The 27,491-nt window shown below is 45.6% G+C and overlaps 1 protein-coding gene across 2 annotated transcripts in view; it reads right to left on the bottom strand.

The window, feature by feature from the left end:
- The window catches only part of LOC144169204 (uncharacterized), a 215,640-nt gene extending 191,620 nt beyond the window's left edge, over window positions 1–24,020 (bottom strand). The window contains exons 1-2 of one of the 2 annotated variants that reach the window (XM_077698246.1): window positions 23,889–24,020; window positions 15,898–16,049 (exon numbers count right to left, since the gene is read on the bottom strand). In XM_077698246.1, coding sequence (XP_077554372.1) covers window positions 15,898–16,049; window positions 23,889–23,949 — 213 coding nt within the window. In that variant the 5' untranslated portion in view covers window positions 23,950–24,020. The remainder of the gene's footprint in view (window positions 1–15,897; window positions 16,050–23,888) is intronic. The other variant, XM_077698247.1, reaches the window with a different exon arrangement.
- Window positions 24,021–27,491: the final 3,471 nt, after the last annotated feature.

The following is a 27,491-nucleotide window of genomic DNA, read 5'->3' as shown; positions in this document are numbered from 1 at the left end:
CTGCTTGCCGGGTAAACCGACAGGGAGCCACTCCGCCGGAGCTTGACCTGGGCACCGACGGCCACCGTTTGAGGTTTCTACCCTTCACCTTAAAACTCATTACCACGGTTGGTTGCAGCGTGAGTATGGGGGCTCGGGGTCCGCGGTGTCGCCAACGCCGTTATCAAGATTGATTAAGGTGCCCCGTGCGGGGGGCAGAAAACAAATTTGGGGAAGTAATTACGCCAGAACAAAAAAAAAACGAAAGCAAAGAAAAAACGCTATAACGACGTGGCAGCAAAGAAGGTATTTGGTGTCGCCAGTTTCTTGCCTTGACACCATGTAAGCAGACCCAAGGGCCCTGAGGAATTTTATTTTACTTAAGTCAGATAATTGGTTATACCTATGGATACGGAAGATCGATGTAAAAAGCGTTGGTTGATTCGAAGCTTTTTACACCTCTACTACAGATAAATAAAGCAAGGGCACACAGAAGTCTAGATGGTGCGCTGGTCACAATGCGAAATGTTATCCTTTCCTTAACTCGATATTATCAGGAGCATCTCAAACAATCGGCAAGCAAGAGTGTCCGCAGCACTCCTTGGCTAAAAATAATTTCATTTTTTTTCTGCACATATACATCAAGTAAAACTGTGTGGGGTGAGTTTGTATAGCATCTTAGGAAAAACGAGCGCGCAGTGGGACGGGATAAAAAAATTGAAGCCGTTCCACTCAACGTGCAAGCTGTCGAAAGTGCAGAGCAGCAATTCGCAATAATGGGCTGCGGTGCCGTTACCGGCTGCCTGCTGCTACCCATCACACTTCGCCTTCCTGTCTTACTTATATATTGATAAATTGAGCGGAGGTTTGTCCAATATAATTAAAATTTCCCGTTTTCGCAGTGCTCGCGCGCCCCTGCCTGGAACAGCGCGAGCGGGAGTTCTGTTCTTTCTTTTTTTGTTTTCATGTCGCGCGTTCAGGCGCCTTGCTGCGCAGTTTGGAACAGACCGTTTCTGGCGGCCATTTTTTACTCTTACTATTGTGAAACCCAACCCAACGTGCGTCAATAACTATATCAATGCGGGAACTGCCGGTCGATTACATGTATTTGTCCTTCAATCTACCGGAAGTTTTTTTTGCGGTAAATAGCTGGATTATGTATGAAATGCGCCACGGTTCACCAGTTTCGAAGAGTTATGGACATATAAAGGGCCTTTTTTTCGGAGCTTCTGTGGTACACCGTTACGGTTACACCGTGGGGTTCTACTTATGGCCGTAATTTTTCCTCGCCACCTGATTTCGGTAGTCGCTTGACATTGAACGTGCGTGACAATGAAGGCTACGACGACCTACGACGCACTAAGGCGAGCCCCTAAAGGGTTCTGCATTTCAGAGCCCGCTTGCACAACAGTGCGAGCCTCATGTCACAGCACGGCTGTGTTCCCCTCACAAACTAAAACCGACGAGCGCCATTTTAGTTGCCGAGAACCATATACCTTGTGTGCATATATGGCGCTCGTGAGCAGATCAAATCAAACGCAAAGTAAGCATATAAGTTTTTTATTTGCACAGTGCCCGCTTCAGTGTTTGTACTCTTCATCGTACGGCACCTCAATGTCTTCGTCGAGCGCTCACTCACCGTTGAAGGCCTGCACTACAAGTTCTTTTACTTCTTGGTCTTCTGTGCGACTGCACCCCCGCATGGCAGTGCGGCGCGCTTCCTGATAGGCCGTCGCTTTCCTGGGCTTCGGTATTTTCTTTGGTCGCCCCATCACAAACGTGGGCGAAACAGAGTCGGAGAGAGTTCTGCTGCCGCCGCCGTGACCTTTCTGTGTTTTATCAGCGCAGGTGTTTGCCATTAGCAACGCGGAGAGAGTGACGTCAGGAACTGGCGACAGTCGTTGTGTCGGTGACGGCGGTTGCTGAAATGCTGAATGGCAAGTGCGCTCGGTATTCTTTGTATTCTTCTTGCGAGTCTACCCCGCGGCGCAGACCCACGCGCAAGCCTGGATACATATAGGAGACTAGGCGCTTGCGCTGTTAGCTTTTATTCTTTCCCTGTCCAAAAAGCTCATTCTTTTGTTGAAGTCTCTACTTCGGAGTTTTTCGCAAATGCTCGCTTGTGGTTATATGCTGTGTCGTCATTGGAATGCTTAACATTAAAATTTGCATTTAAGGGTAGCGGCCGCCTTAGTCCTATTTACAACTGATTCCTGGCGAACCCCCCTCCCCCCGTGGGTACATGCGCTCCGCATTTTCTTTGTATTGCTTCTGCGTATGGACGGCGGAACGAAGAGCTTAAAGAGTTCTGCGGTTAAAATAGAGTAGGCGCAGCCGTCGTAATTGTCGTCGGCCAGCTTAATGCCCTCGATCGCGTCCTTGGCGGGACCAGTCAAGTACGAGAGAAGGTACTTAAACTTCTCGATGCGTGGCAAAGTCGCGTTCGAATTGATGCTTGACTCGAACTGGTCCCAGAACCCTTGCCAGTCGCGTCGGTCTCCCGAGAAGTTCGGTATCTGGAGCTTCGGGAGTGCGGCGAAGCGGTTCCCCTGCGTTGTCTGAGGGGTGCCCGGTCGAGGCTGAGAAGGTGCGCTCCCGTAAGGCTCACCAGACTCATCTGTAGCTGCGCTGGCTGAAGGGGCCGGGCTCGTGACGGAGCGCACGCGTGTGTGAAGGGCGCAGATGCGCTGGTCGTAATCAATAGCATCCAAAACGTCGGCGTCAAATTCGTCTTCTCTGAGAGTCGCCTGAATCTGGCTGTCCAGTTCGTGCAATGCTCGCTGCTTGTCGAGAATTATGTCCAGCAGCGTCTGAAATTCGAGGGTCGGTGCCGCCGGGTTCTGCAGGAGCGCGTCGAGTGCCGTCATCTTCTTCGTGACGGTGGCGCGAAGAACTCCCCGGCGGCGACTAAGCGATTCCATGGCGCGAGTCGGCGGGACCGGACGGCTGGGGGTTTTCGGCACCAGAGAATTGTGTAGCGAAAGGGAACGAAGAGACCAGACGTCCGGCTATCCAAGATGGCTACAACCTACTGCCGCGAGAGCCGCGCTCGTGGAGCGAGCTCCCGCTGGCTGCGCTCGTAGCGCACTTCGTTCTCTTTATTTAACAGTGCATACACACAATTTTTTTTAAATGCGAAGAATATGTACAAGCAATTACGCACATGCGCAGACGTACAGGGGGTCAATGATATGTGGCAACATAAAATAATGCACTGACAAGACAATAAAAACAAGAAGACGCGTTGGCGGACAAGCGGGCAGGTCTCTTGGTTATAGAGGTTGTTAAATCCCACGTAGGGATGCGCCCCGCTTTTGGGAAGCAAGAAAAGAGGACTAGGATGTTATCAACAGCATGCGGTTAGCACAGCGCTTCGTGTGTCAGATGACAAAAAAAATGTAGTGGCTACAACAAGTCTGAAGAAATCGCACTTTGTCGAGGCTCGTATACTTTTATCTTTATTTCACCGTGAAACGCGGGAAACGCCCGGAATCTTCCGCTAACAGATTGAGAGCCTCTGCTTCGAAGTGGTCGTCTTCACAAATTAATTACGAGGTTGCTGAAGGTAGTAACCGAGCTCTATCAAACCTCCCCATGGTCTCTGCATCACTTGCAAGAGGCCATTTGCCAGCTCGCAAGTAATGAAGCCTGCATAAAGTCATTGATGACAATAATAAATAAACACAGGAAGGCGGCGATATCGAGCGGCATTTTACCAACGCCTTGAAGTACAAGGAAAGCATATGCCGTTCCCTACAGCGACTCCCCTCAGTATTAAACAATATGTGGGAGCCCGACGTATGAGTTCCCGACCGCGGGACTCTCAGGAAACCACTATCCCCTCAACTACGAAGCATCGTATTTGAAGGCGTTTACCCTGCATCTAATATGAACTGGCCCTCTCACGTGGGTCCTTGGCAGTGGTATCGCTAACAAGCGCTGCCGACGTCTCAACTTCCCTGTTTTTCTGGCGAGACACGCGAAGGGCATGGCTTTTAGGACCATTTTAGGCGACGATTTAAAACACCCGGACCTTATCGACACCGAGATATTTATGTATTGAACATCCTACCAGACCGAGGATGCAGACCGAACCATTGAGCGGGTTCACCTCAACGAATGAAATCGCAGTTAAACCACGAATATGCTTATCGACTGGTTTGGACGCACGCAGCTGCTTGGCAACGACCCCATCGACTGTACGCTCGCCCTTTTTCCACTTGAATTATCATTACAGGTGTCACTAAACTGTGAAGACGAGCTAGTTGGTTCATACTGAAGGCAAAAAATAGCGTAAAGGAACGGCACGGAAGACGAGAAAGAGACAAACACGGGCACTTACTGACAACTGAATGAATTTTATTGCGCGCTGGATTGTCTCATATTGCCTGCGCGCAATAAAATTCATTCAGTTGTCAGTCAGCGCCCGTGTTTGTCTCTTTGTCGTCTTCCGTGCCGTTCCTTTTCGCTGTTTTTTGCCTACGAGGGTCACACCTTCGAGACTTATGCAAGTAGGTGCCATTAAGGAATCGCGTTCTCCAAAACAAAGGTGTTGCGGCTACAGAGTACGCGGTGATAACGAATCCCGTTTTCATACCCTCGCTGGCAGATGGCTTGCTAGTTCTATGAGTGTCAGCGGCAGCACGAAGCAAAAAATTTCAAAAATTCCCCCGCATTTCCCCGAGGGGGAGAATGTGAAAGTGCGAATGCACGGTTGTCGGCCCGCTTGCGGCGCTTGCGCTCGGCCCCCGCAGCCCACCGCCTCGCCGCCTTCTCTTCCATCTCTTCCATCGGGTTTGTAGTATCACGTGTACACCACGCAGTTATCAAGCCGCTATAACGCCGCTGAGTCGCCAACGCACGCCGCTGACGACGTAGTTTGAATGCGTTAAAAATATAAGGCGCGTTACTCACACTGATATCAGCGTGGCTTCCGTGGCTTAGTCGGTAGCGCGTCGCGCTGCGGCCGCAAAGTCCTCGGATCGAAACCTGGCGCCGGATGCTGTTTCTTTTTTAAATATAGAGGAGCACTGCGGACGCCGCCGACGCCGCCGCCGGCGGTGGATGGTTTGGGGTCGCTTATAAAGTGCATTCGCACTTAAAAAATGCAGAACACCAAGTCAGGGGCATCATGGCGTTATTGAAGGTCAGGTAAAAAGCAAGGACAAAATTGTGAACTTTTAGGCGTAGTTCCAACTCTAGTGCTTTATCAAAACAACGACCACCTAGAAGCTCCTATGCTCAGTTACCGGGCACTTTGGCCTTGTCAGCTGGATTTGCACAGAACTCTACAGATTCACCATCGAATGGATAACAAATGTCCCACCTGTGCGATCATTACAGTCGCAAAGCGGGGAAGTGCTGCTCAGTATATGCAGCACAGGAAAAGCAAAGACACCTTTCAAGGAATGACCGCTGTGTTAGATGCGCAAAGAACGGCCAACGGATCGTTACTGTAATACTATGGGGCGCGTTATGTGCGACACCTTTTCGAGACGTCACATTACCGTTCCTTGCGACATTTGGGAGAGATTGGTGACCACAGCTCTAAGGTGTGTGGCTCTTACAGATAAGCTGGCGTTAGGATGTTTCGCAAACAAACTACAATAAACGACGGCTCCTGCCAGCAGCTCATTTTTCCACGTCAGTGCTGCTCGAAACGGCCATATGTGGGCATATAAAGAATGCGTTTATGCTTTAGCCCGGATATTTCTCGATACAGGCAGCAAAGAGACTTTCGATACACCGACATATCTCGATAGCTGGCGTTGGCTTGTTCTTGAAGGGAGGACCTATCGGTGTTCACATATGGCAGCTCCAATCGGCTGGGACCGTACACGGTCCGGAAAGTTCCGATCACGCTCGAGACTTAAAGAGGGTGAATAAATGTGGCCTAAGTCCGCTCTGTCAAGGATACGCCTTTAGAAACCTGCAATGAACCGGTGCTTCGCGACAACAACTACGAGTATTCGAAGAACCTCATAAAGGTAACTTAAAAACCCAACAATAAGTAAGCGCACTAGTTCACTCGAGCCACCAGTGAAGGCTCGTATGCCAACGTATCGAGCATGTCAAGGGCACCGTTTTCGCCGTTAACACCGCATTCGGCTGGGTGTTCCAGGTACCATATGCTGAGGAAAATATTCCTCACCTGACAAGCAACTGCGCGAGTGCCTTTTGTTTGCCTGTATTGAATTAGCGGGTAAAATGGAGAACTACTCAAGCTCTCAGAGATATACAAATCAGACGCCTGCGTACCGCAGGGGCTGTCCAACAAGGGCTATGCCGAATGTGAAGACCATGGTAATGGGTTTGAGGACACTGAGGCTATGTTCCAGCCACATTATCGCTCCGCTAGCGAGAAGCTGAAGCCGTGGCGTCCACCGCCTCAAAACGAAAGAGTCGCAAAGCTCTCGGAAAAGAGAGGGCCCACGTGACCGACAACCACGAGGGCACATGCACACATTTAGGGTGAAGAGTTAAAACGTTGGCTTGCTGGAGAGCGACGCGTACAGAATCGCTATGTTCAACCCGTGCTGCATCGCAGAGCTGTTCTTGAAGTGTCGAAAGCGGCGCTTTGGATCGTACAAGTACAAGGGGCCAAAGATTCATATCAAGCTTTGGTATTAACTGCGGGGCACACTGCGCGAGCATCGTCAAGAGGCGCAAGTCCTCAACGACTTCTTTAGGCCCCTGTAACGTCAAAATGTGATCCCTACTCCGTATCAGCTGAAGAAGCTGGTAAATTTCGGCACGTGATGCAGAGCTACTGCCTATTAGATGCAGATACAAATACTGCGGGCGGGGCAGAATGTCAAATCTTTTGTAGGACATGCGCCGTAATTCTCGCCAATTAAGGGTTACGAGAAAAAGGGGGAGTATGGTGCAGCATGTGGCTAGCGGGGCGGTTCGTGTTCGATATGACGAAGAAACAGCAGTAACTACAAGACGTTTGTAAAGCTAGCGCAATCAATCGGGCCTCAACAATCAATCAACACAGCTGTTTATCTGCGTTATTTTTCTGAAGAAAAATCGAAGTTTGCCTCGCGCATTTGTCTTTTTTTAAAGGTTGATGTTGGAAGCTTATTCCGTTCCCCTGGCTGTTTGATATCTACATTTCAAAGGCTCCCCGGTGTTCCCAAAAAGGGCGCACATGCACCTGTTGCATCGACAGGCCAATTGGCATATGTGCAAAATTTTATCGCCCCAAAGTTCTCTCCTAAGCATATATTTAAATAGCGCCCCCCGTGCCCCACATATACCCTGCCTCAAGTTGTCGGGACGCGTTTTCTAAATCCGAAACCTATTTCTCTCGTGAATGGTTGCTCAGTATTTCAGGGGCATTGCTAAGTGAATATTAACGCTTGAAAGTATCATCCCAATATGCATGGCAGGAGCTTACAGATAAGCAACGGGCAAATTGACCTCGATTTGCGAAATGCCGCACCGGAAAATTCTGAGGGCGGGTGTACTTTTTTTTTCAATGCAGCGCTGTTTGGTAAATGACGCTTAATTTAGATTTAACAGAAGCACGTGTTTGTTCGGCAAAGGGGTTGTAATGACTGGCTTCTTGTCCGCGTTTTTGTTGTTCGTTAACGAACACACCCTGCGTGTTTTACTCTTGGCTAGGGAAAGAATATGTATATCGTAGCGGGATGCCACATTCCTAAGCTTCCGTGCCATCTTGCGCACGGATTACATGACAATTGCTTTTTCAGTAAACCACTTCTAGTGTCAGCGAATGTACAGAGCCTCTTCCATTTTCTCCCCTCCGTTTGCAGCGTTCGAGCAATTGTTCGTCAAACATTGTTTATCATTTCGGTGGAATGTCGCCCGGCTAGTGATTGGGTTAACTGTATAACGGCTGGGCTGTAGCACGTTTACACGCATATCCCAGGTGGCTTGGAGAGCGGTCGTCATGGGAGCTCTAGAAAAATTTGTTTTGAACTGCTTAGGGCACAATCAGCCGCTAGCTTCAGTCACATGGTGAAAGGTTCTTGTATGGAACAACAAAACAGAGACGTAAGGATAAAATTCCTTGGGAAACCGCCATGCCATAATTTTGAGGAGTACTTGAGAAAATGAGTCGGTGTCTGCCGGGCCATGTCTGCCTATTGCCGTTCAGTACACAATGGATGCGTTCAGCATGCAAAAAAATACTATGTCGTCGTCGTACTCATTCGCCGTCGAAGCAGGGCACAGCTGTTGCTCGTGAGATACAGCCGGTATCGGCAGGCTCTTGTCCGGACAGACTTGTGCACGACAGTGACGTCGAATTCCTCACTCCAGTGTGCTAGCTGTCAAGACGAGCCATTCGGACTCATGGGTCAACAAAGTGAGTGATGGTCACTTACCACTGTAAACGAACGAACATAAAGGTGCGGTCGGCATTTTAGCACTCCACCCACGACGGGCAGCAATCCTTTTCAGTGGCCGAGAAAGAGCCTTTTGAAGGTGACAACATTCTGCATGCGTAGGCTGTCATCAATTTGGCACGGTCTTCGCAAAATGAGAACCGCTTCCAGAGCAACGTTACTGACTTTGCTGTACAGTGTGGTGCCGGTGTTTTTAAGTGCGAATGCACTTCTTAAGCGAGCCTGAATCGTCCGCCGCCGTCGTCCGCATAGCAACAGCTGCGGGTGCGCGCGCTCCTCGTCTTCCCTAGCAACGGGGGGAGATGGGCGGGCGCTACTCTCCTCCTCCTCTCTCCGCTCAGTGTCTGCGGGTGTTGGGCGCCTCCTCTCCACTTCGGGCGGGAGAGCTCTCGCTCGCGTAGCGGGCGCTCCGCATTCCGACGCGTGAGGGCGCTCGTGTAGCGGCCGCGTGGCGCGGGAGGGTATTAGTCGAGCGCGCGCCGTCGTCGAGAGCGGTCACTGGTCCTGCATCTCGATAACGATGATGGCGGACCGGGCAACGGTACCAGCAATAACGAGTGAAATATCTTTCTTTGTAGGTGTGTGCGTGTGTATAATCTCTCGACTACTCATTAAGATCACGATATCCACCGTAATCGCGCAATCAACACCCGTGCATTCGCACTTACACACTCTCCCCCTCGGGGAAGTGCGAGGGAATTTTTGTTGAAATTGGTGAAGGTGGGTGGTTTTTGCAGCTTTTTCAGGAGTACGTCGAATGTCCTGTTTGTGTTTCGCCCAGAGTGAACGCACATGATCTCGCGTAAGCTTTGAAAGAGGGGCTGCTATGTGGGCACACTTTTTTAATAAATACCATTAGTATGATCATAGCCCAATACAAATGTCTGATGGCCTTTTTTTGGATGGCGTGGAAAACTCTGAATTCGCTTCAATGTTGCCAGTATAGGGGACGAACACCAGCCCTGCTGACCACGTGGCCAATGAACAGCAGTTGCCCGAGCTCAAAATGGCAATAATTGGGTTTCAGAGTACGCTTGGTGAATCGTATCATTTCAATAGCAGACGTCAGGCTTTCGTGGTGTTCTTCGAAATAGGTTGAATTACCGGTCAGATCGTATAGATACACGACAGTCAGGTTTGCCACTCTAAGCCCGCCAGCAAAATGTCCATCAGCATTTACAAAACGTCCTCGTCTGAACAAAACCCGTAAAGTAAAGCCTGGAATTCGCAAAACATCTGGCGTCGCAAAGACACTTTTCCCGGGGTCCCGCACATCGACCAGGAAAGCTGGAGAAGTTCTTTATTCGCGAAACATATGTTCTGTCGGTTCCACATCCAAGGATGTTCATATAGGCAACTTCTGGAAACACCCGAGAGTTAACGGGGGACTTCGGTTCCATGGAGAACCATCAGACAAATCAACAATGGAAAAATCGGATAGGCCGGGTGGCAGCACTGGTGTCCACAGTAGAACTTCAATGCAACCAGTAAATAGGCGGAGCGATGAATAAAACAGCACAGGATGTTTTGTTCTTGCAGCGTGGCTTCTTCTCGGATGCTGATTGTGTGGTAGGAGTGTGTTAACCGAGCAATCAACTGCCCAGATAATATGGAGGCAGAAGAAAAGAAAACGACGCGGAGTGGAAAGCGATGTCAATGACGAGGTAGGGGGAACGGCCAAAACCAGCAAGAAGAGCGAGTATCCGGTAGTGCGCTGAATACACGTCTTAAAAGCGAAGGTGAACAAAGGTACCAAGTGATTTCATTTTTTGTGTGTGTGATCCAGCTTAGTACACATAAACAGCATATCGGAGACAGATTGATGAAAGCGTTGAATGCGGTCACTTATGTGAGGATTCTAAATGCAATTGGTTTTATGAACAGTATTTTCCGTTCTAAACATATTCTCCAGATTATATGCCATGCGCTGTATGCATATGCGGCAGGCTCAATGAAGGTTAAGTAATGGCTTACTCTTGGGGATGCTCAGCAGCGATTTGGGACGAAATGGTGGCATGTGTGACGACAAAATTCACGCATCTCCACGAAGTGAATCATGACGAGTGGGCGAAGCACTGGGGATTGTTATTGCCGTAAATCATCCGTGAGAGTGCTTACTGCTCGTAAAATGATTTCTTGTTCACTCCAGTGCAATACAATTCAATTTAATCCAATCCGATCCATTTCAATTCAATCCAATCCGGTCCAAATCCCGTTCAATTCAATTAAATCCAATCCAATCCAATACAATGCTCCTCGTGCATGCACAGCACGGCTCTTTAGTAGAACTCTCTTTCACTCTCCCTTTCTCTCCAACCTTTTGTTAACCGTTTGTTTCAGCCCCGTTAACCTTTTTGTGGAACTTTTGTTCACAGATGTTTCGATTTACACGCTGCTGTGCGTCTGTCTGTCTATCTCCCCATCCCTCCCTCTCTATCTCTCTAACCTTTTGTCAAACTTTTCTTTTCTTGTTAACCTTTTGTGAACATTTTGTTCACAGATGTTTCGATTTACCCGGTGCTGTGCCGTGAGCACGGACGCCATACGCCGGACAAGCCTCGGCCTTAAGGTGCTTCGCCCCTAAAAAACCTGCGGCGACTATCTCGCTCGGGTTTTTGTTATACTCATAGTTGGTCATGTAGAGGGCGTCCAATCCGTCCTAGTCTATGTTCTCCTGTATCCACTCGTGAAGGGCCTTCCCTACTTCGTAATTTCTGTTGACGATGCGCCCGTGCGACCGAATGTCGACGGTAGGCGTACCCAGACTTCGCACCAGTGAATGGACTTCATTTCTTCTACGCTGCTTCTCTTGGCTTCTCTCAGATATTCAGGGTGGTGTCGTAGCTCCTCCGTGGAAAAGGGGGATGCCAAGCTGCATGATAAGATGGCCTGAACAGGATCTTGTGCGGTGGGTGGCTTTCGAGGAAAAAGCCTTCGGAATGAGGTTAAATGAGGGCAATCCCGGGCCTCGATTCCGTGGCCCCAACTCGGGTCTCTTCCTTCCTACTCGCCCACCGGTCTTCACGGCATTGGAATGACGCGGAGGCGACATACAAGAGAGCCAGAGAGCCGTTGACACGTTTGCTGTGCTCTTGCGAGCCGAACTACCCGAGCACGCGGTGAGAGCTAGACCTAATTTTTCAAACAGTTACTTTCCCCTCTACCTACCAACAAAAAAATTACTGGTAGACGCGACGACGTGATGACATCAGGCTTCATCGGTCGGACGACTGTTCCAATTGGTAAGAAGACACTTAGAATTTACCAGTGCTTCTTGTTGTCTTGTACACTATATTGACTTTTCTGATATGTCTGCCTGTACATATTCTGTTAATACTTGTAAGTTGATGGGAATTTTTTCATCGGTATTTTAGCATGCCTCCGGACCTGTGCGTGGTAGCCAGCGCCATCTAGAAAATGCAGCGCAATTGTGACACTACTGAAGCAGTAGGGGGACACCTTCAAACTGCGACGTATCGTGACTGGTTAAATTGACGCAAACGTTTATGTGCCACTTGCCGCACCTGTGTTTGAGGAACATAAACAGATGCCGTTAGCTTCATGAGGCGGCAACACATCATATCCGGCTTCTATAACGGCTACAGCATTAGTTCACCAGTTAAGACAAAATCTGGCGTCGGCAAGAACGTGGACGACGAGTGGCTGAGAAAATAGCCGGTGGCTCAACAAATAGAAAGGCTAAGAGTACTTGGATTGACGACCAATTTATAAAGAAAGCTCCTATGAGCAAAATACAGTAATAAACTGAAAGAAAATTAGAAAATTCGGTTTTTAATCCAACCTCGGGCATTCAAAAGATGAGGTGGGCCCGAATCTCTAGCATTTCGCCGACCCTGGTTTCAAGCCGGCCTAATACAGAAAAAAATCTGGGCTGCGCTTTCCAAATACAAGCATAGGCTAGGGATATAAAAAATTGCGTTAGATTTATTGGTAGACGTAAATAAGCGTAATTGGACAAGGCCACGTAATTCAAGATGCAGCAGGAAATTCGATAACGAAGCCGGTTGCCCGTCGTAGCTTGTGTGTAGGGCAAAGGAGGCCCATTTTCCGTAATTGGCATGTATATGACCACTCAGAAGAGTGTTGTATAACAATGCGATAGTCTTGTTTGCGAGTTTTATATACTTTTTTTACTATAAGCAACCAAATTTCTGTGCTTTTTTTAGTTTAGTTTGCATTGGGCAATGTTTGCTTAAACAGAGCACGTTTCCTTTTCATTTGTTCCTACATTTTTTTGTTTTCTGCTTTCCCGCATGTTCTTTGTTTACAGTGTTACCAATATTAACTTGCTTATTCCCTCAGTAATGCATATACTGGGCCGCGCATATACTGGGTGTTATATAATATGGGCTTTTCTAGACCTTTTCTGTATTTCTGGGTTTGTTTTGGGGTTGTTCATAACTTTTTTCTTTCGCCACGTGACTGAAGTTTTTGCAAGACGTATTACATATTTATTATGCCGCGGTTTTGTCAATATAAAGTTCTTCTGTCTCGCTATTTTTGTACGCCTTCGCATATATTATCTCTAAGTAGACTGGTACCGGAGTAAATCGGGTGTTTAGTGAAAAATCAAACATTGCGTAAATTCCGGACACTACCAGCTTGATGTTACCTCCTAATGTCTTGCGTTTCCCCTTGTGTTTTGGTCTTGGGTTTCTCCTTATCTGTATCGCGTTTGGACTGAGTATGTGGGAGAGTTTTTATGTCGTCAACTGCACTCCAAGACCATTCCTTTTGTTTTGTATTTTTTTACAAAATGAGCTCTCTTTGCACAGTTATAACAACTGTATATGTCACATCCACCATTTATCATTTTTTTTTTCAAATGCATTGAGGTAGAGGGTTGATGCTTCTAACAGCGAAGCCACAGTTTCATTCCGGTGAAGCCGCTTTACTGGGCGCCGCTTCTGTGCTACTCCTCACCGCCGCCGACCATTCTCTCGCAACTGTTTGCGCAATCTTTCAGCACCAGTATCGCCGTTACCTCGAAAGTTCCGGAGAATCAACAGATGCGCGAATGGGCGTCAAAACGTCTCAAAGCCGCTTCCCCCGAACGTTTAGTCGCCACCGTTGCCTCACCGAATTCCTTCTCCAGTGGCAGATACAAATAACGTCCTGATGCAGAGGCACTTGCCCGCTTGGAACCCAAACGTCACCCCAAAGTTCCTCATCTGGAATTGCTTTCCGTGCGACATTTTCGCCGGTGCGATTTCGCGCCTAGGCACGCGTTCATAACCGGTTGCCAGTTTATGCCTGCGCAGTGGGAGGGGATAATGGAGGTGAAGGGGGAGCGTGCGTGCCAACGCTGCTAGGCCTTGGGCCCACATCGACGACATGCCCGTTGTGCTGGGGCAAGATTTGAACCTTGTGCGGTATTTCTAAATGTGCACATTTTGAAAATGTCAATTTCGAATGCGTTGTAGTCCATACGTCTTTGCACTTACGTGGCCTCTGACCAATCGATGTACTGCGTCACATTCGGCTGTTTACTTTCAGCCAATCGGGGCTCGCTTGAGACCGACAGTTTGAAATTGTCATGAAATGGACAACGCTCAGAATTCTGCCTCTCGACACTTCGCCGCTCTATGCCACCAAGGCTACGTCGTGGTTCCCAGTGGTCGAGCGGCTTGGGTTGGTGTGTTAGACAGAGAGTAAGCCGCCTACGATGCGGGAGGGGAACGAATATCCCCATTTTTGTCCGGTAGAATAGGGATGTTTTCTTTCAAGCTTCATTTTACATTTCAGCGCTTCTGGTGTGTCCTTCTCTTGTGCCGTTAAAATTCCGCTGTTTCGTCATAAAGAAACGGGTTTTTTTTTGTACGCCGTTGACTGCGCCCAGCGTCGCAGGTCTTAATTCTGCACAGAGGGGAAGGGCACTAATTACTTGCATTCCTCGCAATTTTACCTTGTCTTTTCGGTAATTTTAGCTCTCTTTATTTACGCTTTTCGTGCTCGAGTGTAGTGTTATACTTAAAGGATTTGCGATTTCTTTTGGGAACCACCTGACCAGCCGAAAGTGACGGCCATGTCACTTCCATTTCATACTTTCCCTCTCCCTCAACTGCGCCACAAGTCCCGGGAATCACCAATAAAGATTTATTCATTTATTATTTCAGCCTTTACTATGGACATTCTATTTTAGCGCATTTTAAAGAAATACTATACTCACCAAAAACGGTAAAACTGGGTTAGACCTGCTAATATCCATTTTGTGCACACGAAAAACAATGCATAGTAGGTAGTCTTCTGGTTGTATTTGGTGTTTGCTTTAGGAATACTTAGTGGCTTTATTTGTTCATTCTTAGTCCTTTGTTATAATTTAAATACTCTAGGTATTAGAATTTTTGGTAGTAATATTTCTCATTTACACAATCCAACAAACAAATGTGTATCCTTCAAAAGTTTGACTTGTTTGAGAAAACGCAAGGCAGAAAGTGGTTGGTGCCATGGAAAACTTGGTACAACAGTAAAAACGAATCATGATAATGAGAAGCCGCCATCGCCGAGGTGGCCACTAGAAGTTCCAGCAAATAGTAATAAATGTGCGGTACTCTGTGCCCCTTGTGTTGTATGTTCACAAAAGGACTACGCTACCTTACACGCGGATTGTACCTTCACTCTAATGGATTGGGTGTCTACGGGGATGAACTGAAAGACTGGGCTAAACAGAAGCTCCGGGACGGGGCCGGCCACTGCAATTTTGCCCAGAAGTGTGGTGAGATAGGAGCAGCGAACAAATAGAGCCAATGTCTCATATCTTTTAGGCAACTTAACAGCAATGCCTGCACATTGACTACATTTAAAAGAGTGTTTACGTGACTTCGAGAATTTTTCCTATATAATATTACTGAACAAATGAAATACCCCTTTTCGACAACGTGCAAAAATCTCCGCCGTGTTTTGGGCAATCATGACACGCACGCACGCGCGCTCCCCTTCCCTCCAGACACACAATAGACACCCACACGCCCACGCAAAAGGGAGCGCACGCACGCACGCACGCACGCACGCTCACATACACACACGCGCGCGCATGTAAACGGTACACGCACGCACGCAAGCACGCGCAGAGACACGGATAGAGAGATCCCTACCTGTGTCCGTGTAAGAAATTGCAATACACGCTCCAGACGGAGTCTCTATAGTTGATTTGCTAAAATTATATCACAATAACAACAAAGCATGACAAAACAAAACTTAACAGTTTTCAGGCAGGAGATTCATTTGTTCTGTATTTTGACTAACTGCTTCATTTCAGGCGCTCACTTAGGATATTATAAAACCCTGCATAATTATTCGGTTGCAGCAATTGCGTTTCTGAGAAAGCACACCAGATGAATTGATTATTACGCTTGGCGATTTTGCATAGACGAAATTAACACGAATGGTGAATTCTACTCATGAAGACAAACTAAAAAAACCTTGTTTTAGAATCAGGCGCTGCAAAATGAAAAACATTCACACATATTACACCAATATGATGTCAGCCAAAGAGGGAAATACACGATTTAAACTTGCGAACCTTGTAGAGTTCCAAGGGCACAATGGTGCAATTCACCGAAGTGCGCCTTCTCGTTGTAGCTGTAAAATTTTGCATGGGAAGCTTGAACTCCGGTCTATCTCTTGAAGCAGTCGAGGTTTCGCTTTCAGCTTCTTCTCCCATATCAGCGCCACCTGTGCAGAGCAAGTTGGGGATGTTGGCAGTACTTTTGTTAGCTCCACGTATTCTCCCTGTGAAGTGTATTTCCGTGAACGCAGGTCATCCGCCTTGAAAACTGCAAATTGTTTACTAGTCTTAAGTGCTCTCAGGTATTCATCTATGTAACAAAGGATATCTTGTGGCTGGTGCGTTTACGGCCATACTCGCAAATATGTGGTCGCATGAGTTTTGATGATACGACTTGACGTTCTTACTTGCGCCTTGTTAACGAGCACAGTACAAAGGAACGATTTTATCGTTTACAGACATTATGCAATGACTCCCTAAGTTCTCTAGATTACTTATGTTGCATTTTTTATCCGATTTCTCGTCTATATAAACAACCACAAATAAGAAATGTAGATTACATGTGACGAGCTTTGGTTAAAACAAAGAAATTACAGGGGAAATTCGGGAATTATTCCGCAAAAAACAGAGAATGGCAAGAAGAAAAGGATCTTTTGGTCGATCCTATTCACACTGTAACTCAAAAAAGGAGTGCATACTGCAATAAATTGCGGTGTTGCCCGTGTACAGTTTGCAGAATACCGTACAGTATACCATACCTTTTCAGTGAATGTTGAGCTGGCGGGGTGAATGTTAACTGTGTGAATGAACAAAATAGTGACGTCAAAATTTTTCTGTCCGGTGCTTTCAGGTTACGTTGGCTAAAATAAGTGAGCCGTTTGTTGCGGGGTTTTCTCCAGTAGCCGTAGTGTAAACATTTGCGGGCAGCCTAAATTTATGTTTATCTCGTTTCGACAGAATAAAGTATATATGTTCATTTGCAAAACAACTTTCAAATTATCTTTCTAGTCGACGTAGTTGACTATGACATCTGCCAATAAACACTGAGTATGAAATGCCCTGGAATCGCTGTTCCAAAAAACAAAATTTTGTTTTATGTAAGGCTGCTTGCCGGATAATTTTTAGAACAAATAGCGAAATATTATCGCAGCCACATATACGGTTCTTAGATGTTGGCATCTCCCGATTTATTTCAGAATTTGGGGCTTCCGAAAGTTCAGTCTAAACACAGTTTATAAGTGTCCAAAAAACGAGTACATGATTTTCTCAAATAGAATGCGCCAAATTACGTTTTTTTATTTGAACTTCTCAGCGTAAGCACAGTATTTGCACCATTCCAAGCACCACCTATTTTAAACCACCGGGAAGTTTACTTGAAAATGAAAAAAAAAAACGATTTGCGCCGAATATACCTTTGCTTTATTTATACATTATACATTTTATTTGGCGCAGGCAACTATGCCAGAATAAAACGCTTGAGTTTGATGACCTTGCTTATCTATCTCCTGCCGGCTTTAAAACTTGAGCAGTAACCATAGAAAGCGTTCGCTTTTTCAAGCGCCTTCATAATTTCTTACGGGACGGGCTGTTCCTCTATGAGTTCCGTCATGCATCGAAGTTTTCGAAAACATTTATGTTCAGTGATGGTGAACGCTTTTATGCGCATATAATTCTGTTTTGTTTACGCCAATCTCGCATCAAGTCTCCGGAGCGAACTGTGTGTGTGTGACTGAGCCACTCGGTTCCCCACGATGTCAGAAAGAAAAATTACTTTCGCTTCAAATACTTTTCAAAGTGGTGCATCTTCGTGGCCATTACAGCTGATATAACGTACCAATTACAGCGCAGCAGCGTGTGCAACAGCTGTCTAATGTACTTCCAATGTGGATTTCACTGGCCAATATGTACCCATGAGATGTTGAAAGCTTGTTTGGATTGTGTTGAGCTGTATTTTGCAATTAGTTCTCCGTGACGATGCTTCGAAAAGGGTTGAAGGCGATTTTGGTTTTGAGCCGAGTTGTAACGCGCACAAAATTCTGAAGCCTAGTTTCAGTGAAAAATTGCGCGCTGCAAAAGCTTGCAAATACCGCAGTATACTGCAGAAAGAATTACCTGCCATACAGACATAAATTTAAATGTCAAAGCCCCTAATAATAAGTCAATATATTTTCTGCGCAATAAGTTTTACAGGAAATTCTAAATGCGCTCTTCCAGATCGTCGTAGCTGGCCTTCATCAAACTGACCCCGAAGGAATAATCAGCGAGGCCAAATGCTCGAATTTGGCTAATGATGAGGCTAAGCATGCGATTACAATAAAAAAGTATTTTCTTTGCTGTGACAACAGTGAAAATCGTGCGTAGGTGTTGCTGTCATAGGGCAAAAACAATGCTTTACTCTAATCGCGTGCTTGACCACACCATTCACCGAATTCTCACCTTTGGTCACGCTGATTTCTTGTTTCAGAGCGGTTTGGTGAAGCCGGCCTGCGGCGATGTTTAAGATCGTAGTCGGTTTATGAACCTAGGCCTTAATAAACACAGCAATTTTGAGAGGCCAGCCGAGAAGCCTCGGTATACGGCATTTATTCGGCAAGCGACGGCCAGGCTAGCACAATCCGAACACTCTAATGATCGTTCACGCCTGCGCAACGAAGATGAAGGTAAGAAGTTGTGGCTCGGCAATATTGAGGCTTACACGTACAGAGAAACCCAGTCAATTTCGTTCACATCCTCAAAATATGCACAATACATGTACGTATGCTGTATTGTTGTGAGCTTGTTGTATCTCTGCAATGTATAAAGATTCTCACAATATGGTTGGCTTGGCAGCTGCGACACAACAGAATTGGCCTTCCCATCTATCCTAATAATGCAGGGTAATAAACACATAGGTCCTTAAACGAAATCTCACGTAATTACTTTCTAGTGCAGTTACCAGGCCCACAGTATCTTGTCCCTATGATTACCGAATGTGTTCATGTTGTTCAAGCTGTACCACTGTTATTACCCGGCGACATCAAAAGTAACCCTGGTCAGGAAATGGTCTAAATCCTCGCAGAACTCGAAAAAACTAGCGCTCACAAAATAAACTGAGATAGTATTTTAAGAACTAGAAAACTAGGTTCTAACAACAACAAAAAACATTATCGGATCTAGACAAACGCGTAAGTGAACTATACCGCCATTACCCGAGTATTTCGCCTGCGAGCTTAGAACGCCGCATTTCAAACCGGAACTACATAAGACCAACCACTTAGTTTATATGCTTAAAAATTCGCTGGATGATTCAGAAAACCGGTGACGCCGCAATAGCTTAATATTTGATACAGTTCCAGCGTGCAACGCCAAAGAAACAAATAGGGAAACATAACAAACTATTCTTGGCACTGTCTTGAACACTTGCAATTAAAAATCGACGCGGAAGTAACAGCTCACCCTTCCGCCACAGACGCGGCAGAAGTGACCCCTGCCGACTGGTTATTATCTGGTTCGCGCTCTACAAAACCAAAGAGAACACGTTTTCAATTGCTGAAAATTAGAAATGAACTGATTTCAGCATTGGCGAATATTTTTCCCTTTGGGCTCACACATGTAAAATGAACGAAAAAACTAGCAAATGTATCCCCACCGTATCATTCCTTAGCACGCCACAGGAAACCGGTTTACGAACAAACCGAAGAGATTACCGGGAAAGCAGAAGAAACATCTATCCCTTGGGGGAAATACAGCACAGCCGAAAAAAGACTATGCCACCGCTATTTGCAACGCGACATCCACGTTTTGCGAGGCGTACATACAGATCAGACACACAAAAATTCTGATACCCCGTGAACCATCAATCCACCAGCACCGTACATCTTACTTATGAATCAGGCCCTGTGCTCTCAGATAAGCAGTGCGCCGATGTTTTTAACACAGCGTCTTCATCTGCACTTACTAAGCAATCTAGCGTACCTTCTCATCCTGATATGGTGCGTTTGACATCCAGTATAAGTGGAATTTGTTTTTGAGTGGACAGTATTTTCGGTATTATTAAAAACATGAAACCTTCCTCATCAAGTGGCCTAGAAGGTATTGACTGAAAAGTGTTAAGAAATGTTCATGACACCATCGCCGCATTTTTGTGTTAGAGGAATGTGTAGTCGAACTCTGCAGGCATTCATCCAGATGTCTGGACAATGGGCAACGTCGTTTCTATCGACACATAAGGTTACAAAAACTGTCCAGGGAATTCGCGTCCCCTTTTTCTATCATGCGTCCTGTGCAAACTCATAGAACACGTTAGCTACTTTCAGAATGTAACATTTCTAGACTCTCACAGCTTCCTTCACCCCCGCTAGCACAGTTTCCGGGAAGGAGTTCTTGCGAAACATAACTAGCAATATTTCATTGCGGCCTCCATGTTAACCTTGACAACAACTTACAAACTGAGGGAATCTTCCTAGATTACTCAAAGGAATTTGAGACACTACCCCACCAAAGAGAACGGTTAGATTATCCCAGTTAAACTTAGACCAAAATCTACTATACTCTACCGAAGCATTTTTAATTGTTCTCAATTTAGCTTTCTCACTAACCGTTCTCAATTTGTGCATGTCTATACGAAATCTTCCCAATGTCTGAAAGTAACTACACGTGTACATGTAGCTATGGCTCTCGGCGCCCTTCTATTTCTAATATACATTCCTACTTACCCCTCAGCGTATCCTTCAAAAATCACAGGTATCCTGATGACTTCGTAATCTATCGAACCGTAACTAGCCCTCACGATCACACTATGCTGTAGCAAGACATGAAGCACACTGAAGAATGGACCCGCTGCCGTGGCTCAGTGGCTAAGGCGTTGCGCCGCTGAGCACGAGGTCGCGGGTTCGATTCCCTGCCGCGGCAGCCGCTTTTCTGGTGGATTAGAAAAGCAAAAACGCCCGTGTGTACGAGATTTCGGCACACGTTAAAGATCCCCAGGTGGTCAAAAATAATCCGTAGCTCTCCGCTACGGCGCGCCTCATCGCCTTCGTTGCGTCGGCGCGTTAAACCCTACAATCAATCAATCAAGATTGGAGAATGGCGCGTCAAATGGCTTCTATCTCTTAACCCAAAGAAATGCAAACTTGTTTCTTTTTACCGCCATAAAAAAAAATCACTTTGGGATATTATATAATTTCGCGAACGTCCCTGTACAGTCGCAATATACTTAATATGTGTAGGTGTCACGATGTATTGCGATATTACTTGGAATGCGCATTACAACAAACGTCACTATATCTGCAAACAAAACACTGGGTTCCTTGAAACGTCACCTACGTTATTCAACCCAACATGTACGGTTGCTCGCGTATCAGTTACTAATCAGATGGAAGCTCGAATATGCCGCCCCCATATGGAAGCTGCCAAAACATGGCTAATTAACGGCCTTGAATCCGCCCAAATTTGCACCACCCGATTCATTCGCTCCCTGTACTCGTACTACATCAGCTATCAACCTTGAAAGCACAATCTGGTTGATCAATATTCTCAGTTCGCCTCTGTATCGCCATCATTTCCCCTTTCATACAATGTTTCATTCTTCACTCAACGCGATCGCTTACGTCGTCCCCCCGACATACACTTCACAGCGCACCAGCCACCCACGTCGTGTCTGGATATCCTACCAGAACTGTCAATTTTTTTTACTCTTCTTTTCAGCACGCAGCCAACGCTTGCAACGACTTTCCTCGTCTTTTGTTTCAATCACCGGCCCATAACCTTTAAACGTTTATTGCAATTGTTACAACTCAGCTGTGTAGCGAAAACAAATGTGTCCAAATATTTTCTTTTCCAGCATTTCCACCCCTTTAGTAATGCCCCCAAGTGGGGTCCCCAAGGAAATAAAAGCAATAGAAACCGAATAAATTCACTACCCCTCTGTGGAGAAGAAAACAATGAGTGAACCCGAAGATTTCACAAATGAAGTTTAACACCAAACAAACTATTCCAAGAGTATGACGTAAGATTGTCCATTCCTCATGGGAATACCTGGTTCTTATTGGCAGAGTTCACTACACCGCGATTTGGCTTTGTAGTGCTTTAGTGATGCTGGCATTCTATGGCATTCCTAATCCATTGCAGCCGGCGACGATAGCAGCCTGTGTATCATTTCGAACTTTTGCAAAATCTGTATTTTCGTAAAAATGCAGGGCGTTACACGGTTCGCCATTTTTGCTAATTGTTTTTTTTTACTTTTTCTTATTTTTCTAGTATTTCCAAATTTTCTCCAAAACATTGTCTACATTTACGCTAATATAACGATTGCAATTGGAAGTTCCGCAAAATCTTCATTATTGCGGACATGAAGGCAGGTGTACGGTTTTCGGTTATACGGTTTTTTATATTTTTCTTCTTTTGCTTTTTCATAATTTATTTCGACCAATTATCTCCATATACGCAATTTTACAGATTGCACTTGGAACTTTTGCGAAATGTGCCTTATTGTGGAAATGTAGGTAACTACACTGTCGGCTTTTTCGTAATTTTTTACATTCTTCTTTTTTTTATTTTTTCAAACTACCGTTCGACAAATGATCTTCATTTACGCTTTTATAAAAATTACTGGTGAAATTTTGCGAAATGTGCATTATTGGGAAAATGCCGTGCGTTAAGTTGTCTCCCATTTTCTGGATTTTTTTTATATATTCCCTTTTTTCCAAATTGCGTTCGACCAATTATCTTCATTTACCTATTATAGCGATAACACCTGGAAATTCTACGAGATCTGCATCATTCTGGGAATGCAGAGCGGTAAGTGTTTGACCCTTCTTGGTATTTTCTATTTTTTTATTTCCCAAAATTTTGTGCGACCCATTACCTCCATTTAGTCTATTATAACGATTAGAGGTGGAAGTTGTGCGACATCAGCATTATTGTGGAAATTTGGGGCATTACACCGTCCTAGCTGTGGCAGTACTCGGCAAACAATGCTCCGCATTATTATAGCTGCGTGCGCAGAAGTTAGCATTCGCCGAACGCGGCGGAAACACAAAACAAAGAGCCAACACTCCGAGCTATGGCAACCCATTTCGAGTTTGTTCACAAACTTTCGTACCTTTTTCGTACTGCAGATACGGGGTTCGTCGCCTACATGAACGGTATGTACCAGAATGCGCGCTCTGCATTCTCCGTATTTCAATTTACCATAATAGTACCACATGTTCAGAAGACTTTTCGCCACTTTTGGATTCTTTGCCTTATGTTACGGGACTAGTGTCGTGATATGTTGCCCCCTCCAATCGCAGGCTACAAAGAAAGTGCGGCGCTAAATTAGAAATAAAAGGATAACCGGGATTCTTTAGTTATTATAGAGTTGTTGAAAGCCATCACGTAACAGGGCACCCAACAGCCATACTATTTGGAAAGGAGCATTTTGTGCCGTTTAAGATGTAGTTTCTAATTGACTTTATATTACAAACCCGACTTCACACGTTAACATATAAGGCAATGCCAAGAAATCCTTCTTTGGGTTTTACGGACAGCAATACTAAGAAATTTCTTTTACGTTCTTAGAACAGCGTAAATTTGCTTCGAAGTTTGACGACTCACTGGGTAAAAGACACAGAGTACCCTTTAGTCTTTGTTCTGCCAAATAACAGATACTGGGTGAGGCGCGTTAGGCACAGCTAAACGTGCAACCGTCTTTACGTTACTATAATTTTAAAAAGAGCGAAGGACAGCCAAAGCGTTCGATTCACAAACTATCGGCCGCATTCAAAAAATGCCTGAGTGTTCGTGTGAACAAAGTATGTTTCGTATTTTCTTTTAAACTCGCTTGTTTGAACTAAGCATATCCTCGGAATTGCTGCCGTTCATGCAGACAATAGAATATCGTCATATTTCCGGATTCATAATGACTGAACTGAAAGTATCTTCCAACAACGAAACAAATGAACTGCACTAATACGTAAAGCACATACTGCAAGTGAAAAATGTCTTAGAAGGGAATATTCCCGATAAATGTCTAAACGTAACATCACCTGAATACAAGTTGTGAAGAAGAACAACGGCTACAAACTTCCAGGCGTAAGCTCTAGCCATTTTCGTAAGGAGCACACTCCACAGAAATGTACTTCGGTGCTTAAGCTGAACCGCTCAGACGTACAGAAACCAATGAAATCTAGCTGCGTGTTTTCGTGAAGCATGTTTTCGTGACGGAAAGGATAGCACCTCTCATATCTGCTTGCAACTCGAAGCGGAGTTTGCGTCCTTAAAGATTAAAATTTGTCAGTTTTTAGCCGGTGTTGCTTCAGAGGTTAAAAAAGAAGATGGAGAAACATCGGATGCTCCATATCTTTCGCGCGGCCCTCAGTGCGTCAAAAATATATCTGTGTAATTGTACACACATATACTGTTCCGGAGCAGCATCCTTCGTAAAAGAACAGCGATGAATCAACCGCTGCGTGTGTTAAGTGAGACCGAAAAAGGATGAAGAGGATGACCAGAGCAGGTGTCGCGTTCGGCATAGAGTGAGGCTTGATAAGGTGCTCTGGCTGTACGTGCACCTCTGTAAATATTAATAAATATAATAAATTATAATAAAATAATATGTTATTTGCCACAAAGCCAAAGATGACGCAGTTGCCTTCAAGGAAAACAAGTATATTGGAGCAAAATTGTGCTCCCCTAACAACTCAAATAATATAGGCGGCGAAGCAGCAGTCAACAAAGTTAAGTGCGAAGGCGAGCGCGACGATTCGAACTAAAGCAGCGGCGTCTACTCTGCAGGTTTTTATCTTTAGGCGCGAGTGTTTCTCGAACCCTCGATTCACATCCAGAACAAAGGAGATTATTCTAGGCTGTTCACGTTTGGTCGGAACGCTAACCTTATCAGATAACACATGCGGCATAGAAAGAAAGAATGGAACACGCGCACCCCTTGGCACAAAGATAACACCGACCGGCGCAACGGGCGGTAACAACAAAACATAAATAAACAAACCCAATGCATGGTTTGCGGCATTATAATATAACATAAAATACATAATACATATATATATATATATATATATATATATATTAGGAACGAAAAAAAAAGCTCACAAAGAGGGCGTAGAAAGAATATGAATATAGAGTAGGAGACCCAGCAAGAATAATCTTTATAAATCGGAATCTATGCCAGGGCTGTGTACCCATGGTAGGTGGTTATGTTGATTATGATGATTATCATACTTTTTTAACCGCTGTACTTGCGAGGTTGAGTTTGAAAGTTATGTGCTTTAATTATATTACAGTTCGCTTCTTGGAGCGTGAGACGTAAATAAGCACAAGCTATTTCAAATAAAGTGCTACGAGTTGTGCCACGCCTCCGCCAGATGGCGCCACGGGTCCCGCGACCGAGAGAAGACGCATTGAAACATCCCCCTCGCGAGGGGCACGATCAAATGCAGAGCATTTCCGGCGGCGCACCACGTTAAGTAGTTTGCGTTACGTTAATGTTGTTGCACTTGTGGCAACTGCTGACGAGAGAGCGCTCGTCAGCAGTAATTTTTATGAGTCAACAATATAAGGCGCGTTCGTAGCGTCCCATTCTGTGTCGGCTTTGTGGCGCAGTGGGTAGAGCACCATGTACATTGCGTTCCGCCCGCAGGGTCGAGGGATCGAAACCGGGCATCGGATAGTATTTTTTTATATAGTAGGGAGGGGTGCGGTGCGGACTACGGACGTCAACGCGGGTGACATCGTGAGTTACTGAAATGCTCTGGATTTAATAATAACACAGTAATTTACTTCCGTATCGGCAAGGGGCTGGCGTGCCTTCGCCAGGGTAAGGTTGACATTGATGCAAACATTACTCTAATCAACACAAGTCCCGTATCCGAAACGTAATTGTTCTTGTAAATATTCTGGCCAGGTCACCGACTGCTTAGTAATGATATATATTTGCGCGCACACACACACACACACACCTATATATATATATATATATATATATATATATATATATATATATATATATATATATATATATATATATATATGTATATATATATATATATATATATATATATATATATATATATATATATACTAGCGGTAGTACCCGGCGGTTCCCGGGTGGGCCATTATATAAAGGACATCAATGGTTATTTTGGCGACTAACAGCATTGTTAGCCGCCATATTACGCTACTTCATTGGTAAGTGGTACACACTCGGGAGCGCCTTGCCTGCTATCACTACATGGGCTCCAACTGCAGGCGCGTCGTGGTTATGGGAAACGACTTGCACTCTTGTTTTCCTCCAACTCTCGCTAAAAAAATTGCACCAAGATGGCGCGCTCGAGCGAGTGAGTCAGTAAGAGAAAAAAGTTTTATTGAGCCGGCGAAGTGGGAGTGGTTCCCAATTTCAGAAAGCCATGTTATGAGTGGGAAGCCTTCGCTGTGGAGGAAGTATTGTCTGGACATCCAGATAGCTGTTAGAAACAGGTTATCCCACAGCTCAAGGTTGGGAAAAGTGGATTGAAGAAGGAGGAGCTTGGTTTGCTTGCACTCTTAATGTGATATGAGGAAGGGTGCCAGGTTGAAAACACAACTTGAATTCGGCAGGAGATTGCGCTGAGAACACGTGATGGAGGCCGGCTGGGTAAGGGCTATCTTTCCTTGTAGGAAGTGCCATCTCAGAAGATCTGAATGACGCTCATCGGTACAGTTTTATCATAAATAACATGGGCTCCCTACGGGAGGCGCGAAGTTGCAGGACGTCCCAGCCGATGCCGAGGGCTAACCTTTGCGCTTTTTACTGGTACATCTTCTCTTTTACATTTATGATATACTAGCGGTAGTACCCGGCGGTGCCCGGGTGGGCCATTATATAAAGGACATCAATGGGTATTTTGGCGACTAACAGCATTGTTAGTCGCCATATTAGGCTACTTCATTGGGAAGTGGTACACACTCGGGAGCGCCTTGCCTGCTATCACTACATGGGCTCCAACTGCAGGCGCGTCGTGGTAATGTGAAACGACTGGCACTCGTATTTTCTCCAACTCTCGCTAAACAAATTGCACCAATATGGCGCGCTCGAGCGAGTGAGTCAGTGAGAGAAAAAAGTCTTATCGAGCCAGCGAAGTGGGAGTGGTTCCCAATTTCAGAAAGCCATGTTATGAGTGGGAAGCCTTCGTTGTGGAGGAAGTATTGTCTGGACATCCAGGTAGCTGTTAGTAAACAGGTTCTCCCACAGCTCAAGGTTGGGAAAAGTGGATTGAAGAAGTAGGAGCTTGGTTTGCTTGCACTCTTAATGTGATATGAGGAAGGGTGCCAGGTTGAAAACACAACTTGAATTCGGCAGGAGATTGCGCTGGGAACACATGATGGAGGCCGGCTGTGTGAGGGCTATTGTTCCTTGTAGGAAGTGCTATCTCAGAAGATCAGAATGATGCTCATCGGTACAGTTTTATTATAAGTAACATGGGCTCCCTATGGGAGGCGCGAGGTTGCAGTACGTCCCATCAGATGCCCAGGGCTAACCTTTGCGCTTTTTACTGGTACATCTTCTCTTTTACATTTATGATATATGAAACCTGCTCCTACGCGAGACGCGTAGTTGCCAAAGGTGTCAACAGATGGCGACCGCTAAGCGAACG

Source organism: Haemaphysalis longicornis, unplaced genomic scaffold (genome assembly GCF_048455015.1).
Source record: "Haemaphysalis longicornis isolate Haplotype H1 unplaced genomic scaffold, Haemaphysalis longicornis Haplotype H1 scaffold_2, whole genome shotgun sequence".
NCBI lineage: Eukaryota > Metazoa > Arthropoda > Arachnida > Ixodida > Ixodidae > Haemaphysalis > Haemaphysalis longicornis.
Note: the sequence above shows the minus strand (reverse complement) of the source record. Positions and strands in the feature narration are given on the sequence as shown.